This window comes from Salarias fasciatus, chromosome 6 (assembly GCF_902148845.1).
Source record: "Salarias fasciatus chromosome 6, fSalaFa1.1, whole genome shotgun sequence".
Classification (NCBI taxonomy): domain Eukaryota; kingdom Metazoa; phylum Chordata; class Actinopteri; order Blenniiformes; family Blenniidae; genus Salarias; species Salarias fasciatus.
The window spans coordinates 6,094,891-6,108,434 of record NC_043750.1 but is presented as its reverse complement, the minus strand read 5'-3'; the positions used below and the strand labels follow the sequence as shown (position 1 = coordinate 6,108,434).

At 44.3% G+C, this 13,544-nt stretch overlaps 2 protein-coding genes across 3 annotated transcripts; one reads left to right on the top strand and one right to left on the bottom strand.

Annotated features, from left to right (window-relative positions):
* Nucleotides 1-5,340: 5,340 nt before the first annotated feature.
* On the bottom strand, nucleotides 5,341-6,596 carry LOC115390237 (transcription factor IIIA-like). Its single transcript, XM_030094014.1, has one exon. It carries the CDS (start codon nucleotides 6,567-6,569, stop codon nucleotides 5,514-5,516), a length of 1,056 nt encoding a protein of 351 aa, XP_029949874.1. The 5' UTR covers nucleotides 6,570-6,596; the 3' UTR covers nucleotides 5,341-5,513.
* Nucleotides 6,597-6,710: 114 nt separating this feature from the next.
* On the top strand, nucleotides 6,711-12,147 carry yju2b (YJU2 splicing factor homolog B). Of its 2 annotated transcripts, none has more exons than XM_030094003.1 (10): nucleotides 6,711-6,936; nucleotides 7,558-7,660; nucleotides 7,751-7,804; nucleotides 7,901-7,983; nucleotides 9,022-9,077; nucleotides 9,160-9,220; nucleotides 9,361-9,503; nucleotides 9,577-9,749; nucleotides 10,701-10,839; nucleotides 11,028-12,147. In XM_030094003.1, exons 2-10 carry the CDS (start codon nucleotides 7,658-7,660, stop codon nucleotides 11,417-11,419), a joined length of 1,104 nt encoding a protein of 367 aa, XP_029949863.1. In that variant the 5' UTR covers nucleotides 6,711-6,936; nucleotides 7,558-7,657; the 3' UTR covers nucleotides 11,420-12,147. The 2 variants fall into 2 exon arrangements, with proteins under 2 accessions (XP_029949863.1, XP_029949862.1); XM_030094002.1 differs by having other exon boundaries at nucleotides 7,546-7,660.
* Nucleotides 12,148-13,544: the final 1,397 nt, after the last annotated feature.

The window sequence follows — 13,544 nt, the reverse complement described above, 5'->3', positions numbered from 1 at the left end:
TTTGCAGGATCACTGCTATAGGCTGGAGAAAAACTCAACTGGCAGTGGGTGAAGGCAGCGTATTTACCCCGAAAAGGCTGCCAGTCCATCACAGAGCCACCACAACTCTGAATTAAACTCAAGCTCATGGGTTTTTAAATCCCTGCACACACACAGAAAGAACATGCAAACAAACAAAAAGAATCCCTCAGAACCACATCTGACCTGTTTCCTGAACTTAGAAGTTGGACCCTAATGAGCTATTCTTAACTTTGGGAGTGAGTGTGTGTGTACTTGAGTGTATGAGCGACAAAATGAGATTCATATTGTAGAAGTGGAAACGAGCGACCATGAGCAAAAAAGTAAGCGAAGTGTGCCTGAGTGAAATGATCTACAAGACGAGACGTGCCATACCAAACCAGTGACCCCTCTCCTATCTGGACCTGAGGCAAATATTAGTGATTGCCAAACATCTCAGAGCTCTGCTCGGCTGAGACGGGAAAAGCTCCTGTCATAGAAAACTTCCATTTCCCGGTAACTCACACGGTAAGCAGGCGCACGAAAGGGCAAAGGACCTGATGCATTCCTTCCACTTCTGGAAGTGACAGGAGGATGAAAGCAGGAGATAAAGGGAAAGATAAAAAGACAGAGGGAAGGAGAGGCAGCGGTGGGAGAAATACAGTGCGGATAGAGCAATCCTCTTGGATTCCGGCCTGGAGAAGCCGTCTGGAATTCGGCGCTGTCAGAAGAAGGGAATGGAAAGAATGCTGCATCAGTCCCTGCAAATGGCGTAAAAAAAAAAAAAAAAAGAAGCAAATTGGTCGTGATGTTGTGGCAAAACTTGACACCAATCATTTCAACAAGTGTAACTTCATATAATATCATTACAACACTGCATAAAGCAAATGAAGCCCACTCAGATGGAGGCGAATATCATCCATATTCAGCATTCAGCAATCCAGTCACCTTCTTTATATAAGATGCAGTTGCAGGGAGCTGGAGGTCATGCTGCCTGATAACGGGTGATATTTAGAGTACTGCGTTTCCAATCCATCACAGGGAAAACAGAAAGACACCCCATCACGCTTATATTTAGACCTTGTGGTCAATCCAAAGCACGTGCGGGGAGAACATGCAAACTCCACTAAGCTTGAATAGTAGTGATCATGTAGTTTCTCCATCATCTTGGATGCTGGGAAGTCAAAATAAAACAATAAGTGTCCCAAACTGTTTGGTTTCCTGTGTTCTGGAAGTTTATGATCGCTCAAAAAGCAATGAATCAGTTGACTAACGCATGAAACATGCTCCAGTTGACCTGATTCATTCGCTTTGGCCTCCCTCCATGCTGACAGTTTGCATAGCTTGATGAACCCTGTGTCCAAAGTCAAAAAAGAACAAATTATCCAATTCTGAGCTTCATGGTTTGATTCCCGTCTGCTCTGTCAATGTGTCGAAAGTACTCTTCTGCTCCCAACTGACAATGAGCACATTTTTCAATAACTGACCATTTAAAGTGCCTTTGGCCTGCTGAAATGGTGAAAAAAACCACCATACAACTCAGATCCAGTCAACTGTGTGCAGAGGCGTCCCTACAGGGTAGGCAACACAGGCATTTGCCTAGGGCCCCAACCTGAAGGGGGCCCCGAGGGACGGCTGACATCAGTCAATTTCAATGACAAATTAAAGGCGCTAACTTTGACGCTGCAACGACGTGTCGAAAATCCCCCGCATGGGGCCCTTTTCTGAGTACTCAGTGTTTGGTTGCTAGTAGGGGGCCCCGACAGACGGCGGATATCAGTGACACAACTGGAAACCTGGATATATTACTATAACACGTCGGGAACCGACCTAATGGGGCCGCACTACTACCCGGGTTGCATCGGGATGGTCTGGATACAGTCAAGTCTTTCCTAACCAACTCGGTCCCAAGCTAAGTCGGCCCCATGCCTCAAGTCTCTCGCACTGAGTGTGACAGTCATGCATTTCAGTCTTTTGCCACACATTGTATTTCTCACACTGAAAAAAATACTGGTCAGTTTGTCTGGTACGCCGCTGCAATGGAACTGTCATTCACTGCTTTCAGCCTGTTTTTTCCTCCTGTGAAGTCCACCTGAGCTGACATCAAGTTTGTGCAAAGAAAGAGGAAACCTTATTGGTGCTGAGTTGAACTGAACGGTAAGTTGTGTTATACATATTACAGTGTCAAAATGATTTAAATGAAAGTGCATATTGTGAAATAATGTTAGTATTTACATTAAATGCTTAAAGCTCGTGTCCGGAGTTTCTGTTTGTTTCCAACTTATGTATCATTTTTCAACAGAGCTTAAATGTGTGAGACTGGTTGGATACTATAATATAATATTAGCATAAAGCAAAATAAAAATGTATTTATGAGCCCCGCCTTCGTCTCATAGACCCTCATGTTATCCGAAAAAGCGCCGGTCAGCTTCAGCCAATAGATTTTGAGCTTCTGCCTTATAATGCTGTCAATCATCATGTGCACTCAGCCAGAGAGCACGCGCACTCGCCCAGGCAGAGGTGAGTTCGCTACGCTGCAGCCGCCCCGCTTACCTCGGATATATCCACTGTCTGCTGAACATCCGCCGTAAACAGCTAAACATGGAGGATGCTGTAGGACTCGGAGGCTCTCATTTTCACCCGACAGATAACGCGCGAGCACAATTAAAGAGGCGTGGCTTGGTCGCTCATGAAAGCAGAGAGAGGGCAGAACCTCCAAAACTCCAGACACGAGCTTTAATGATTAAATTAAATATGATTCACTTTATTGTGTTTTGCAAAAAAAAAAAAAAAAGACCTTTAAAAGTGATACATTGTTGCCAACTCCTCACTTAGGAACGTTATAGATGACATCATCCTCTAATTTGTATAGAGGCTTATTTGCATATCTAGGTCAAATTAGATGATGACGTCATTTAAAACGATACATTGTTGCAAACTCCTCAGTCAGGTTCTTAATGACATTTTCATACAGAAAGAAGGAACCATATTGGGGCAAAGTGAGTCACGTGAAGTGACAGAGCTACAGTCATAGAGTCCTGACTCCTGATCGTTCAAAGGCAGCTTTTAAATGGAAGAACAGATATCTATTGTCATACATCTATTGTGTTTTATTATGCGTTTGCAAATGAAGAAATGTTATCTACAGTTACAAATCAAATTTTATTGGTGCCTTGCCTCTGCCAGCGGAGGTAATGTAATCGTCATGGATTGTTTGTCCGTCTGTCTGTCTGTCTGTCAAAAACATAACTTCCAAACTATGGCACGAATTATGACCAAATTTTCACCGTTATTAATTAAAGTATTTCTTTGCTGATCCTTCATCCTGGACTTAAATCATCATAATTCTGGGCCTGAGAGGCCCCATAGTCCCTCTTGCCTAGGGCCTCCAGGGGGTCTAGAAACACCCCTGACTGTGGGAAAGATCTAAATCCTGCTCCTCGCATCCTGACTGTATCGTTTCTGAGAAAGACCTCTCAGACTCATGTTTCTTTTCAGGAAAGCAGGTTTTTACAATGTACCTTTGACATGTTTCAACAATATATTTGAACGGTGTTCATTGGAAATGTTTCTGATGAAAACAGAAGAACACCAGTCTGTTCTGTCTTTTTCCCTCTTTCTATCGCTGAACCCAAACTGCAGAAACAGCAGAATCTCCTCCTCTGAGTCTTTACTCCACGGCAGAGTTCCACTGAAAGTCTCCTCTGAGTCTGGTTTTCTGCAGGTTTGTGTTTTCGTTCTACTTATAGCTTATGCTTGCTCATGTGGAATCTTTTTTTTTCCTCTGTGAAAGTGACGTCAGATGACTGGGTTGTATTCTATATGTGCTATAGAAATACAAAATTTTAATTGTCAAAATGTTCTAAAATTATAAAAACAACAACAATAATCCTGGGAAAGGGCCCTGACCTTCACCCCACGTTTAGAAAATCACTGCTCTGAGCACAAAGAGTAAATTCAACTGGACTAAGTCACATGTAATGAAAAAGTTATGACACCGTGTCTGCCGTGGTTTTGATTCCAGCGTTACAGGAAGTGAGCGGTTGTCGTTCCTGTAACAAGACAAATTAGTTTCGTGATGAAAGCAGGTTTCATCACTCCAACATGGTGGAAGCTCTTAGCGGAGGAAATAATTACGGGACATGTTAGATGGAGATTCTGAGAATAAGACCCTGATGAGTTCTGACGCTCGGTCCTGGACCAGCTGCACAGACAGTCAGTCCATATAGGGCTCGTCTGAGGCGAGCGTGGCAGGAATGCGGGGAGCAGCCTCTTCTAGTGGCTGGAAATATTCGGGGATGATTTAGCTTCGGAATCTGAAACTTGCAGGGAGCTTCTGCTGTTTACGCTGTAAATCTGCTGAGTTTCTCCACAGTTCGTTATCGGAGCTCAAGAATGTGCCGCCGCTCAAATCCAGCTTTCCTCCACGGCAGATAGTTCCACTGACACACCCACCCCGAGTCTGGTGGAGGATGTGCAAAACTGTCAAGAGTCGTGGACCAGAGTGACAGACATCAGTCAGCCATTACAATATGACCACTGACTTCACTTTCTATCTAGTTTATCAAGTCGGAGTATTTTTATTTTCACTGTTCAAATGTAAACACATACTAAAAAGCTTTCCATTTTCACTTGAAAATAAACAGGTTAGTCTCAGATGTTTGAGGTTCCGGGACATCACACATTTGTCATAATTTGACTTTCAGTGGGGACAAAGTTGATCCATATGGTATAAACACCAAAGGGCAGAAACAGTGCAAGTAATTTGATTACTAAAATGCTTCCGGGCAACAGTCACTGCCTTGAGGCTTTGTTTCATTCACTACTCTGTGCACGATACACGCACAGCACTGTCCGTTCTCAGCAGCAGGGAACTTTGCATGGGAGCATGTTGATGTACCTTCACTCATCACAGCCACAGGCTCCTTTAATAAGTTGAGCTCTCAGACACCCCAGCGTGAATAAAGATATTTAATGTTTATGGCTGCTTATCTAATGTGGAATTACTGGGTTTGATTTTGCAATTTAGAAAAAAAAAAGTGGCAACATGTTGGAAGTTGACTGGTCTTCTTCAAAATGCTGAGGATGCCAGTGACACTTAAATGGAGTACTTGAAGAACCAGCTACCAGTTTTAATATTGTTTGAAAGAGGAATAGAACTGGAAGTTCATTCATATTCTCTGTATGTGTTACTGCTAATTTCAAGTAATTTAATGTTATCCAGAAATTGATAGAATACTTAAATACTAACATTACCAACAGCTGCAGTCATCACTTAAACAAGAAGAAAATACATTCCACAGGTTTTATTGAAATACCATGTGATAAAAGGTTTCCCCCCCCCCCCCCCCAAGTTACTCCAATGTTAAGAACAAACTTTTTACATACAAACAAAAATAGTGAACAAGAACATCCCCAACACATACATTTTGTACAGAGTGCAAATCACAGTCCCCACTTCCTCTGCCGTGTCATGGCTTTCCACATTCCCAGCTGATGAGTGCTGGTTTGAATCCCTACACTGTCAGAGGAGCGGTCAGTGCGTCGGCCAGTCCCTGAGTGTCCACGGCCGGGCTGCACAGCAGCGCCGTGTCGTGCAGGAGGGACGCCAGCTCCACGGGACTGGGCGGGTCTGCCTTCTTGGGTTTCTTGGAGACCGCCGTCTTAACGTCGAAGCCGCTCAGCCTGGAGGCCAGCGACCTCTTGGGCCTCTGGGGCCTCGGCTTGGTCAGCTTCTTCCTCTCGGGATCGTGGACGATGCTGTGGCGCTGCATGCTGCGCTTCATGGCGAAGGTCCTCCCGCAGCCTTCGTGGGGGCAGGCGTAGGGTCTGAGCTCCTCGTGGAAGGAGCTGATGTGGCTCTGCAGGTTGAAGGCGGTGGTGAAGGAGCGGTCGCAGTCCTCCCAGGGGCACTTGAGCACCACCCGGAAGTCGGAGTGGACCCGCTCGTGCTGTTTCAGGAACCACGTGTCCCTGAACTCCTTGTTGCACTTGTCACACTTGAACACGGGCCGGTGAGCGTCCCTCCTGTGCTTCAGCAGCTCGGTCCAGGTCTTCCCCGTGAAGTCGCAGCCCTGCTCCGTGCACGGGTAGCCCCTGTGCACCTTCTCGTGGCGTTTGAGCTTGCTGGGGACGGTGAAGCGCATGTGGCAGCCCTCGTGAGAGCACTTGTAGGGGGGCTGCTGGGTGTGCTGCTCGCACATGTGGGCCTTCAGCTGCTTGTTCTTCCGGAACTCCTGTCCGCAGCCTTCAAACTTACACGCGTACGTCCTGTTGCCCTGCTCGTGCACAGAACTCACGTGCCTGTCTCTGTTTCCGTTGGTGGTGAAGGCCTGCCCGCACCCGTCCACCGTGCACGGGAACGGCTTGACGCTGTTGTGGGTGAGCTCGTGCCTCTCCAGGTGGTAGCGGCTGCAGAAGGAGCTCCCGCAGCCGGGCTGCGGGCACGCGAACGGCTTCACGCCGGTGTGCTTACACAAGTGAGCGTCCAGCTTCCACTGCCTGTTGTAGGCGGCCGAGCAGCCGCTGAACGAGCAGATAAACCGCTTGTGGCGCTCCGGTGGCGCCGCCATTATCACAACATGTGCTGTCAGATAACGTCCGTCGAACCGACGTCACATCCTTTACATTGCGTCATTTCCGGTGTAATGGATTATTTGGTTTCCTTTTTGACTGGTGACTGACTTCCTGTAGCTGCTGTCGTTGCTGCTGGTAACAGCGGACATTTAAAACCCGTCATGACTCTTTAGCTGTACTGGCGAAAGCAGTTTAGTCGAATTTATTACAAAGTTTCGAAATGTGGTACCTTTTGTGAGTCTCGTCAACGTCTGCAACTGCAGACGCTAAAGGAAGTAGGCCACCAGGTACCGGGGACACCGCTTAATCCGAAACACCAGACTCTGTCGCTAGCTTATTTTTGCTGGCACTACGACGAAATTTGTAAGTAAATACTTGAATTTAACCCATGCAGCAAACTGGACAACCCATTAATAAGAATTATAATATAGTTTTTTATTGTTAAAGCTTTAATTTAGTTGCACACCTTTAATTTTGTGCGAAAAGGCGACATTAATGCGATGTCAACTAGCTGTTGACAATGTTAGCTTGCTTCTATACATATGTTTGGCCTAATAAAATCCACTCTAAACTGTGAAAAACATGTCTTTAGTCACATATAGTAGAGAAATATAGTCGATTAATTACCAGCTCACTAACTCTTAGTATGTTTAACTTGAGAACGTGCTGTATTTGGGTGTTTAAGTAGTTGTTTACACTGGGATGGACCCCCGATCCTCTCCTCTAATTTACTTCCCACCACTACAAGTTACAAACAGGAAAGAAGCTACAGTTCTACAGCTGCTGATTAACAAATATTGTGTGAATCTAACGTGGCTGGTCTGATGAGACTACATTTCTGCTTCCACACTCAGATGTTTGCCCCATGATTTGTTTTAACAGTTTTGACCTCTGCTGTTGTTGTGGGTTCTTCACTGTCAGTGTGACAAGGATTCTCCAGACTCTCTAAAATACAGTTATTTTTCCCTCCAGCTCCATTGTTAACTGTGGAGGAACTCAGGCAGAGGTGTTGGTGACTTCAGCGAGGAGGAGGACGACAGTGAAGAGTTGAATCCATCACAGGAGTGGACTTCCAGCCGTCACTATGGTAACGATTCTTGGATTGTACACTCCATCTGTCTTTCTCCTGATATCTGTACATTTGTTCCAGTAATTGTCTCGTGCTTCTCCTTGACAGGGTGAAAGAAAAGGAACAAACAAATACTATCCGCCGGATTTCGATCCAGCCAAGGTGTGTATAATATTAATAACTAAGGTTTTCAGTTTTTAACTTTACTTGTTTCTGTTTTGATGTTCATCTGTATTTCCTGTCACTCTGTGTCTTCAGCATGGATCCCTCAATGGCTACCATAAAACCCACGCTCTGCGAGAGAGGGCCAGGAAGCTGTCACAGGGCATCCTCATTATCAGGTTAACACACTCATATGCAGAGGGAATCTACTGGAACTTTGAGATTGCAGTAATCTGTATAGTTCCTGATAATTAGATGTTTTACCTGTTCAGTGAGGGAGTGCAGTTATGCAATGAGGTAACTGCAATGTTGATGAGCCGTTTATGGTGTCTATAAAGGTTTGTGTCTAAACAGAGTCATCACAGCAGAAGTTCTCACCCACTGCACACTTTTGACAATTCTACAGCTATATAATCAAAATAAATCCAGTCAATCAAATGTAAAAATGTCTAACAATCAATCTGCAGGGGCTCAGCTCAGAGCTACATGTTTCACTAAAACAGTTTGTTTCAGACAAATCATCTCTTATTGTCATGTCCTGGAAAAGATGTCATGTAATTCAAATCTCAAAATATTTTACTGCCATGAATGTCATTGATTTATAAATATGATTAATAAGAGATTTGACACCAAACAGCACATCATTATGAATTTTTAAGTGTAATTTTGTATATAGATACACACGAGTAGGTAAAACACTAGTTATCTTAAGGCCCATTTAAAACAATTAATATTTTGTAGCCTCAAATTAGGATATTGTGGCCTTAAATCAATATTCTGTGTCCACAGATAGATATATGTTCTCCTTGAATTAGTGCTATGTGGCCTCAAATTAAAAATTTCTTGCATAAAATTAGTATTTCTTGGCCCCATATAAGTATTTGTGTCCAAACATTAATAATTTATGGCCTCAAATGTGTATATTAAGGCCAAAAATGTCTAATTTATTGACTATTAATAATATTTTCAGAAATAAAACTTTACATTTCAAGTTTTCTTCTGGAGCTCTGTAAATGCGTTTCATGTGTTGGTGTGGTTGTTGATTGAAACATCCAGTAGAGGGCAGTGTGGGGAAAGACACCGAACACAGATGATGACCGCCTGATCCACATGTTTGAGACTCCTAAAGCAGTGAAATGTCACTGTATGATTAAAATTAGTTTACCCACCAGTCAGGGTAAATATGTCAATAAACCCTGGTCTTCCCGTCTGTCCAGGTTCGAGATGCCGTACAACATCTGGTGTGACGGCTGCAAGAATCACATCGGCATGGGTGAGTTCAGCTCCGAACATGAAGTTTTTACTGAATCTTTTTGTATTTTAATGTCCCTAATGTGGATATTGTCTCTATGTAGGGGTGCGTTACAACGCGGAAAAGAAGAAAGTGGGGAAATACTACTCCACGCCAATCTACAGGTAACACAGGAGGAACGGGACCAAGTTCAGAATAGAAACTTTGAATTGTGCTTAATTATTCTCAAACAGAACAGTTAATTTGTGTAGTGCTGTGATTGTGTGTTTTTAAACCTGAACCCTTCCTCGCTGTTGTCCTGCAGGTTCAGGATGAAGTGCCACCTGTGTGTGAACTACATCGAGATGCAGACGGACCCGGCCACCTGCGATTATCTGATCGTGAGCGGCGCCCGCAGGAAGGAGGAGCGCTGGGACATGGCTGAGAACGAGCAGATCCTCACCACAGGTACGACAACCACGTGCACTGCGAATGAGGCTGAGCGGCCCTCGCTCTAAAACCCCGACCTCCGCACGAACAGAGCGGGAGGAGAAGGAGAAGCTGGAGACGGACGCCATGTACAAACTGGACCACGGAGGAAAAGACCGACAGAAGCTCACCAAGGCTCTGCCCTCGCTGTCGGAGATCCAGGACTACCAGGCCGGCTGGAAGGACGACTTCCAGCTCAACAGCTCCCTCCGCAGGAAGTTCAGAGTAAGATCTAATGCACAGGTCCATCTGAAGAGACGGAGGCAGACAAAGGAGGAAGGAAGTAGATAATACCAAAAGGAAAAACCTTTACGTAGACACATTTAGATTTATCAGTAGAGTTATATATAACAAAACAAACGCCCGTTCTGTCACAGCCTGAACTCAGAGTGACGGTGTTGTGTATTTCCAAAGAAAAACATAAAGAATTCCTTTTTTTTCCCTGCACCAAAGTCATGTTCTTTTATTTTTTTAATAGAATGAAGTAAAATCCAAACAGAAATCCAGTAATGAGCAGAATTTGTTTTTAGTCCAAATTTGACATCAACCAACAGATGACAACAATAAAACCTGAATAAACTGCTTTTATTGGAATACATCCTGACTTTGTGCCCGTCTTCAGATGTAACAATGTGCAAAGTTCATGTCACGGTTATTGTGACCAGAATTATCACTGTCATCATTATTATTGCGTTATTGTTGAAATGTACTCTTGACTCTTGTAACTCTTGGACCGAGTTTTATTAGACAACAGCGAAATTATTGAACGTTGTTTAATTAAAATTTATAAAAAAGATGGAATAGTATTTTTTGTCAAAGCACTGGTTGTAGTGTGATCAGCAGGACTCTTCTGATAGTGGTAGATTGGTCTAGAGTACATCAGAGTGAAGTTAATGAATTTTATTACTCACAAAAATCCATTAAAACTGAAAGAAGTCTTTTTCAATATATACAATAAAGTGTTGTCGTCTGATCAGCAGGAGCTCAGTGAAGGTTGTGTTTATTTCGGAGCCTCTGCAGTGAAAATCAGTGACTGTATTAGATACTTGTCTTCACTGTTGCAGCGTCTTGTGACTTGACTTTGTCCATATTTCAAAACCACCCAAACAGTTAAAAAGGTTAACTGCAGAGACGCTCATTTCCCTCGGTTGTTCTGTGCTTCATTCGTCTGTGCAGACGGAGAAGAAAGTTATGGCTGAGCAGGAAGAAAAGGACAACGCGGTCCGAATGAGGACGAACCTTTCCATCCCGCTGCTGCCGGAGAGAGAGGAGGACAAGAAGCTGGCGGCGCTGCTCACCTACCAGACGCCCGACTGTAAGATCGAGGAGGCTGACGCCTGTTTACATCGTTTTTAGGTTTCCCTTTCATAAAAGTTCAGAGAGTTAGATTATTAAAAAAGCCTTCAGATTGGTAGGATTGATCCTCTTTAATTCAGCTGCAATAGAATGAGAGATCTTTGGATCCTGAGTTGTAAAACTTTGTCCTCGTTTTATTTCCTCCAGCGTACGAAGACAAGAAGCACAGCAAACGCAAAGAGATCTCATCTCGCTCCTGGTTCACCTCGCCTTCCTCCTCGGCACCACCGGGGAGCGCCGCAGGCTCTCTGCTCCACAAGCTGGGCCTGCAGGGGAAAGGAGCGGCGGTGGCCAAAGCTCTGGGCTCCTCGCACAGCCCCCTCATCCGCAGGCGCTCGGCCAAGGACGAAGACGGGGCAAAGGTCACGCAGAGCGAAGACGCAGCGACAGCAGGAGGCCACAAGGAGGCGCTTCAAGGACGGACAGGGGAGAAGGTCACGTGTTCGGCATCTCTCACGTCTCTGGTGGCCGATTACAGCGACTCGGATTCAGATTCGGAACCACGACAAAGTTCTCCGTCCAGAACATCAACAGAGTGATCAAAGACTTTATCAGCCTCACTGTGGGAAACGTCAAGGTTTCACTGGATCATTAATGTATCAGAAAGAAGATCTCTGGAAAAGGTTTTCTGGATTTCAGATCTCATGCACACACACACACACACACACACACACACACACACACACGTTATCCAGTCATAAAGCTGCTATAAACCCTGTATAATAAATGTAAAGTACTGATCAAAGTTTGTTTCTTGAGTTTTTCACTCCACATTTCAACAGATAATTTAGACCAGGGGTGTCAAACATAAGGCCTGTGGACCAAACCCAACTCAAGACTCCAGTCCAGCCCACCAAGCCACCAAGCAAAGAAAACATTGTTCTGTTTTTTTTTTTTACATTTCTTCGGAGCTGCAGAAACAACCCAGATATCGGCGATGCTGCCATTAAAGATCATTGGCTCACTGGTATCAAACCAGTCTCAGCAGTGTGACGCAGCAGCTGTAGGAGAAGAGTTTTGGACGCTTCACTTTTTTTTGCAGCAGAAGGTTTCATTAAAATTGGCTTCATGTTGAGATTGCAGTAACTGTGTGCACCATTTGGTTTTGTGCCACAACACAAAATTTAAAGGTCATTATGGCACTGTTTTACCAGTCTGGTCCACTTCAGATGGAACTGGGCGGCACGTGGTCCCTGAACTAAAGTGTATTTGACGTCCCTGATTAAGGCTTTCTTCCCACATTATGTCCAACACAGATCCTGAAGTCTGAGTTTCCTCTTCAGTCCAACAGGTTATATTCTCTGCATGATGTTAAATTAAATATATTATAGATCCAGAATGTTTCCCAGTGCGAAAGTGATGTATGTATCCCCCCCCCCCCCTCACCCCACACACACACACAATCTAAAACAGGCAGAAACACAGTTTCATTTCTGTAAGTTACAAAGCTTTAAACATTCAATTTAGAATAAATATTACAGACCATGAGGGCTGCAATGCATTATGGGAAATTACAGGTGCCTAAAAAAATCAAACAAATCTCCTATTTTCTGAAGAACAGCCACATACGGAGGTCTGCTGCTCATCTCACAAAAGGGTTTTTTTCCTCACAAATGTAGCATAGTTTTAAAAGGAAAGACAAAAGTGGCTTTCCAGTGGTGTGTCAGATTTATTTTATAAGTATTATATAAACTATATACAGAACTGTGTGATTGCTAAGGTATTACTCTGCATAGTAATATGATAAAATGACGCTCAGTGCGGTCCAGCTGTCTGCCGCTGATCGGAGCAGAGACACTGTGACCAGTAAATGCTGGTATTATCTGTACTTACAGAAAAAGTCCACCTGTTACACAGTCAGGCAAAGCCTCTGCCGAGATGTGTTTAACACTATAATATACTATACTATGCTGTACTATAATACACTATACTATAGCCTCCTTTAAATACACGTGGGCAAAATTGTCCACCAGAAAATCCAGAACAGAACAGAACAGAACAGAACAGAGCCTCCTCCTCCATGTTCTTTTCACAACATTAACATCAAACTGCTTGGAGATGGTCTTATAGCCTTCACCTTTAACATGCTTGTCAATAATTTCATCTCTAATCTCCTGAGACAACTCTCTCCTTTGCTTCCTCTGGTCCATGTTGAGTGTGGTACCCTTCCTGTGACTCCCTGTCGCCCTCTATATGAGCCACCTGTAGCAGAGCCAGAGTGGGGGCAAGGGGGCGGTCGCCCCAGGGCCCACAAGGTCATAGGGCCCCGTTTCATGTGATGTGTTCACATTGACTTCTAAGTAAACTATTATAATAAAATGTGCAGTGAGTGCGAGAAGGTATACGCATATGAGAGTGGGCTCCAATTTGCCAATTCTTCCATTAGACTGTCCATGAATGCATCAGAGCTGTAGGCCAGCGCTGATTGGCTGTGCGGCATGAACGAGTTTTTTCTTTTGCACTTGATCTGAACTCTCTGGAGGGAAGTTAAACAGTATGCTAAACACTATGCTAGCTGCTAGCGGTACTACCCAAAACCTAACATCGGAGCCACTGGTGAGTCAGTGAAACAGAATGCTGTGGTCTTAAACACCTGGCTATTTGAATGTATCTTGTGTTGCTCTCAACTACAAGAGACCGCCGAGTCTTTTTTTTTCTAATATA

Excerpts from the sequence above, each read along its gene's own strand:
- LOC115390237 (XM_030094014.1), bottom strand. The coding sequence starts at position 6,569 with ATGGCGGCGCCACCGGAGCGCCACAAGCGGTTTATCTGCTCGTTCAGC.
- yju2b (XM_030094003.1), top strand. Across the intron at positions 9,221-9,360 it reads TACTCCACGCCAATCTACAG|GTTCAGGATGAAGTGCCACC; the intron begins GTAACACAGGAG and ends GTTGTCCTGCAG. Across the intron at positions 9,504-9,576 it reads CGAGCAGATCCTCACCACAG|AGCGGGAGGAGAAGGAGAAG; the intron begins GTACGACAACCA and ends CCGCACGAACAG.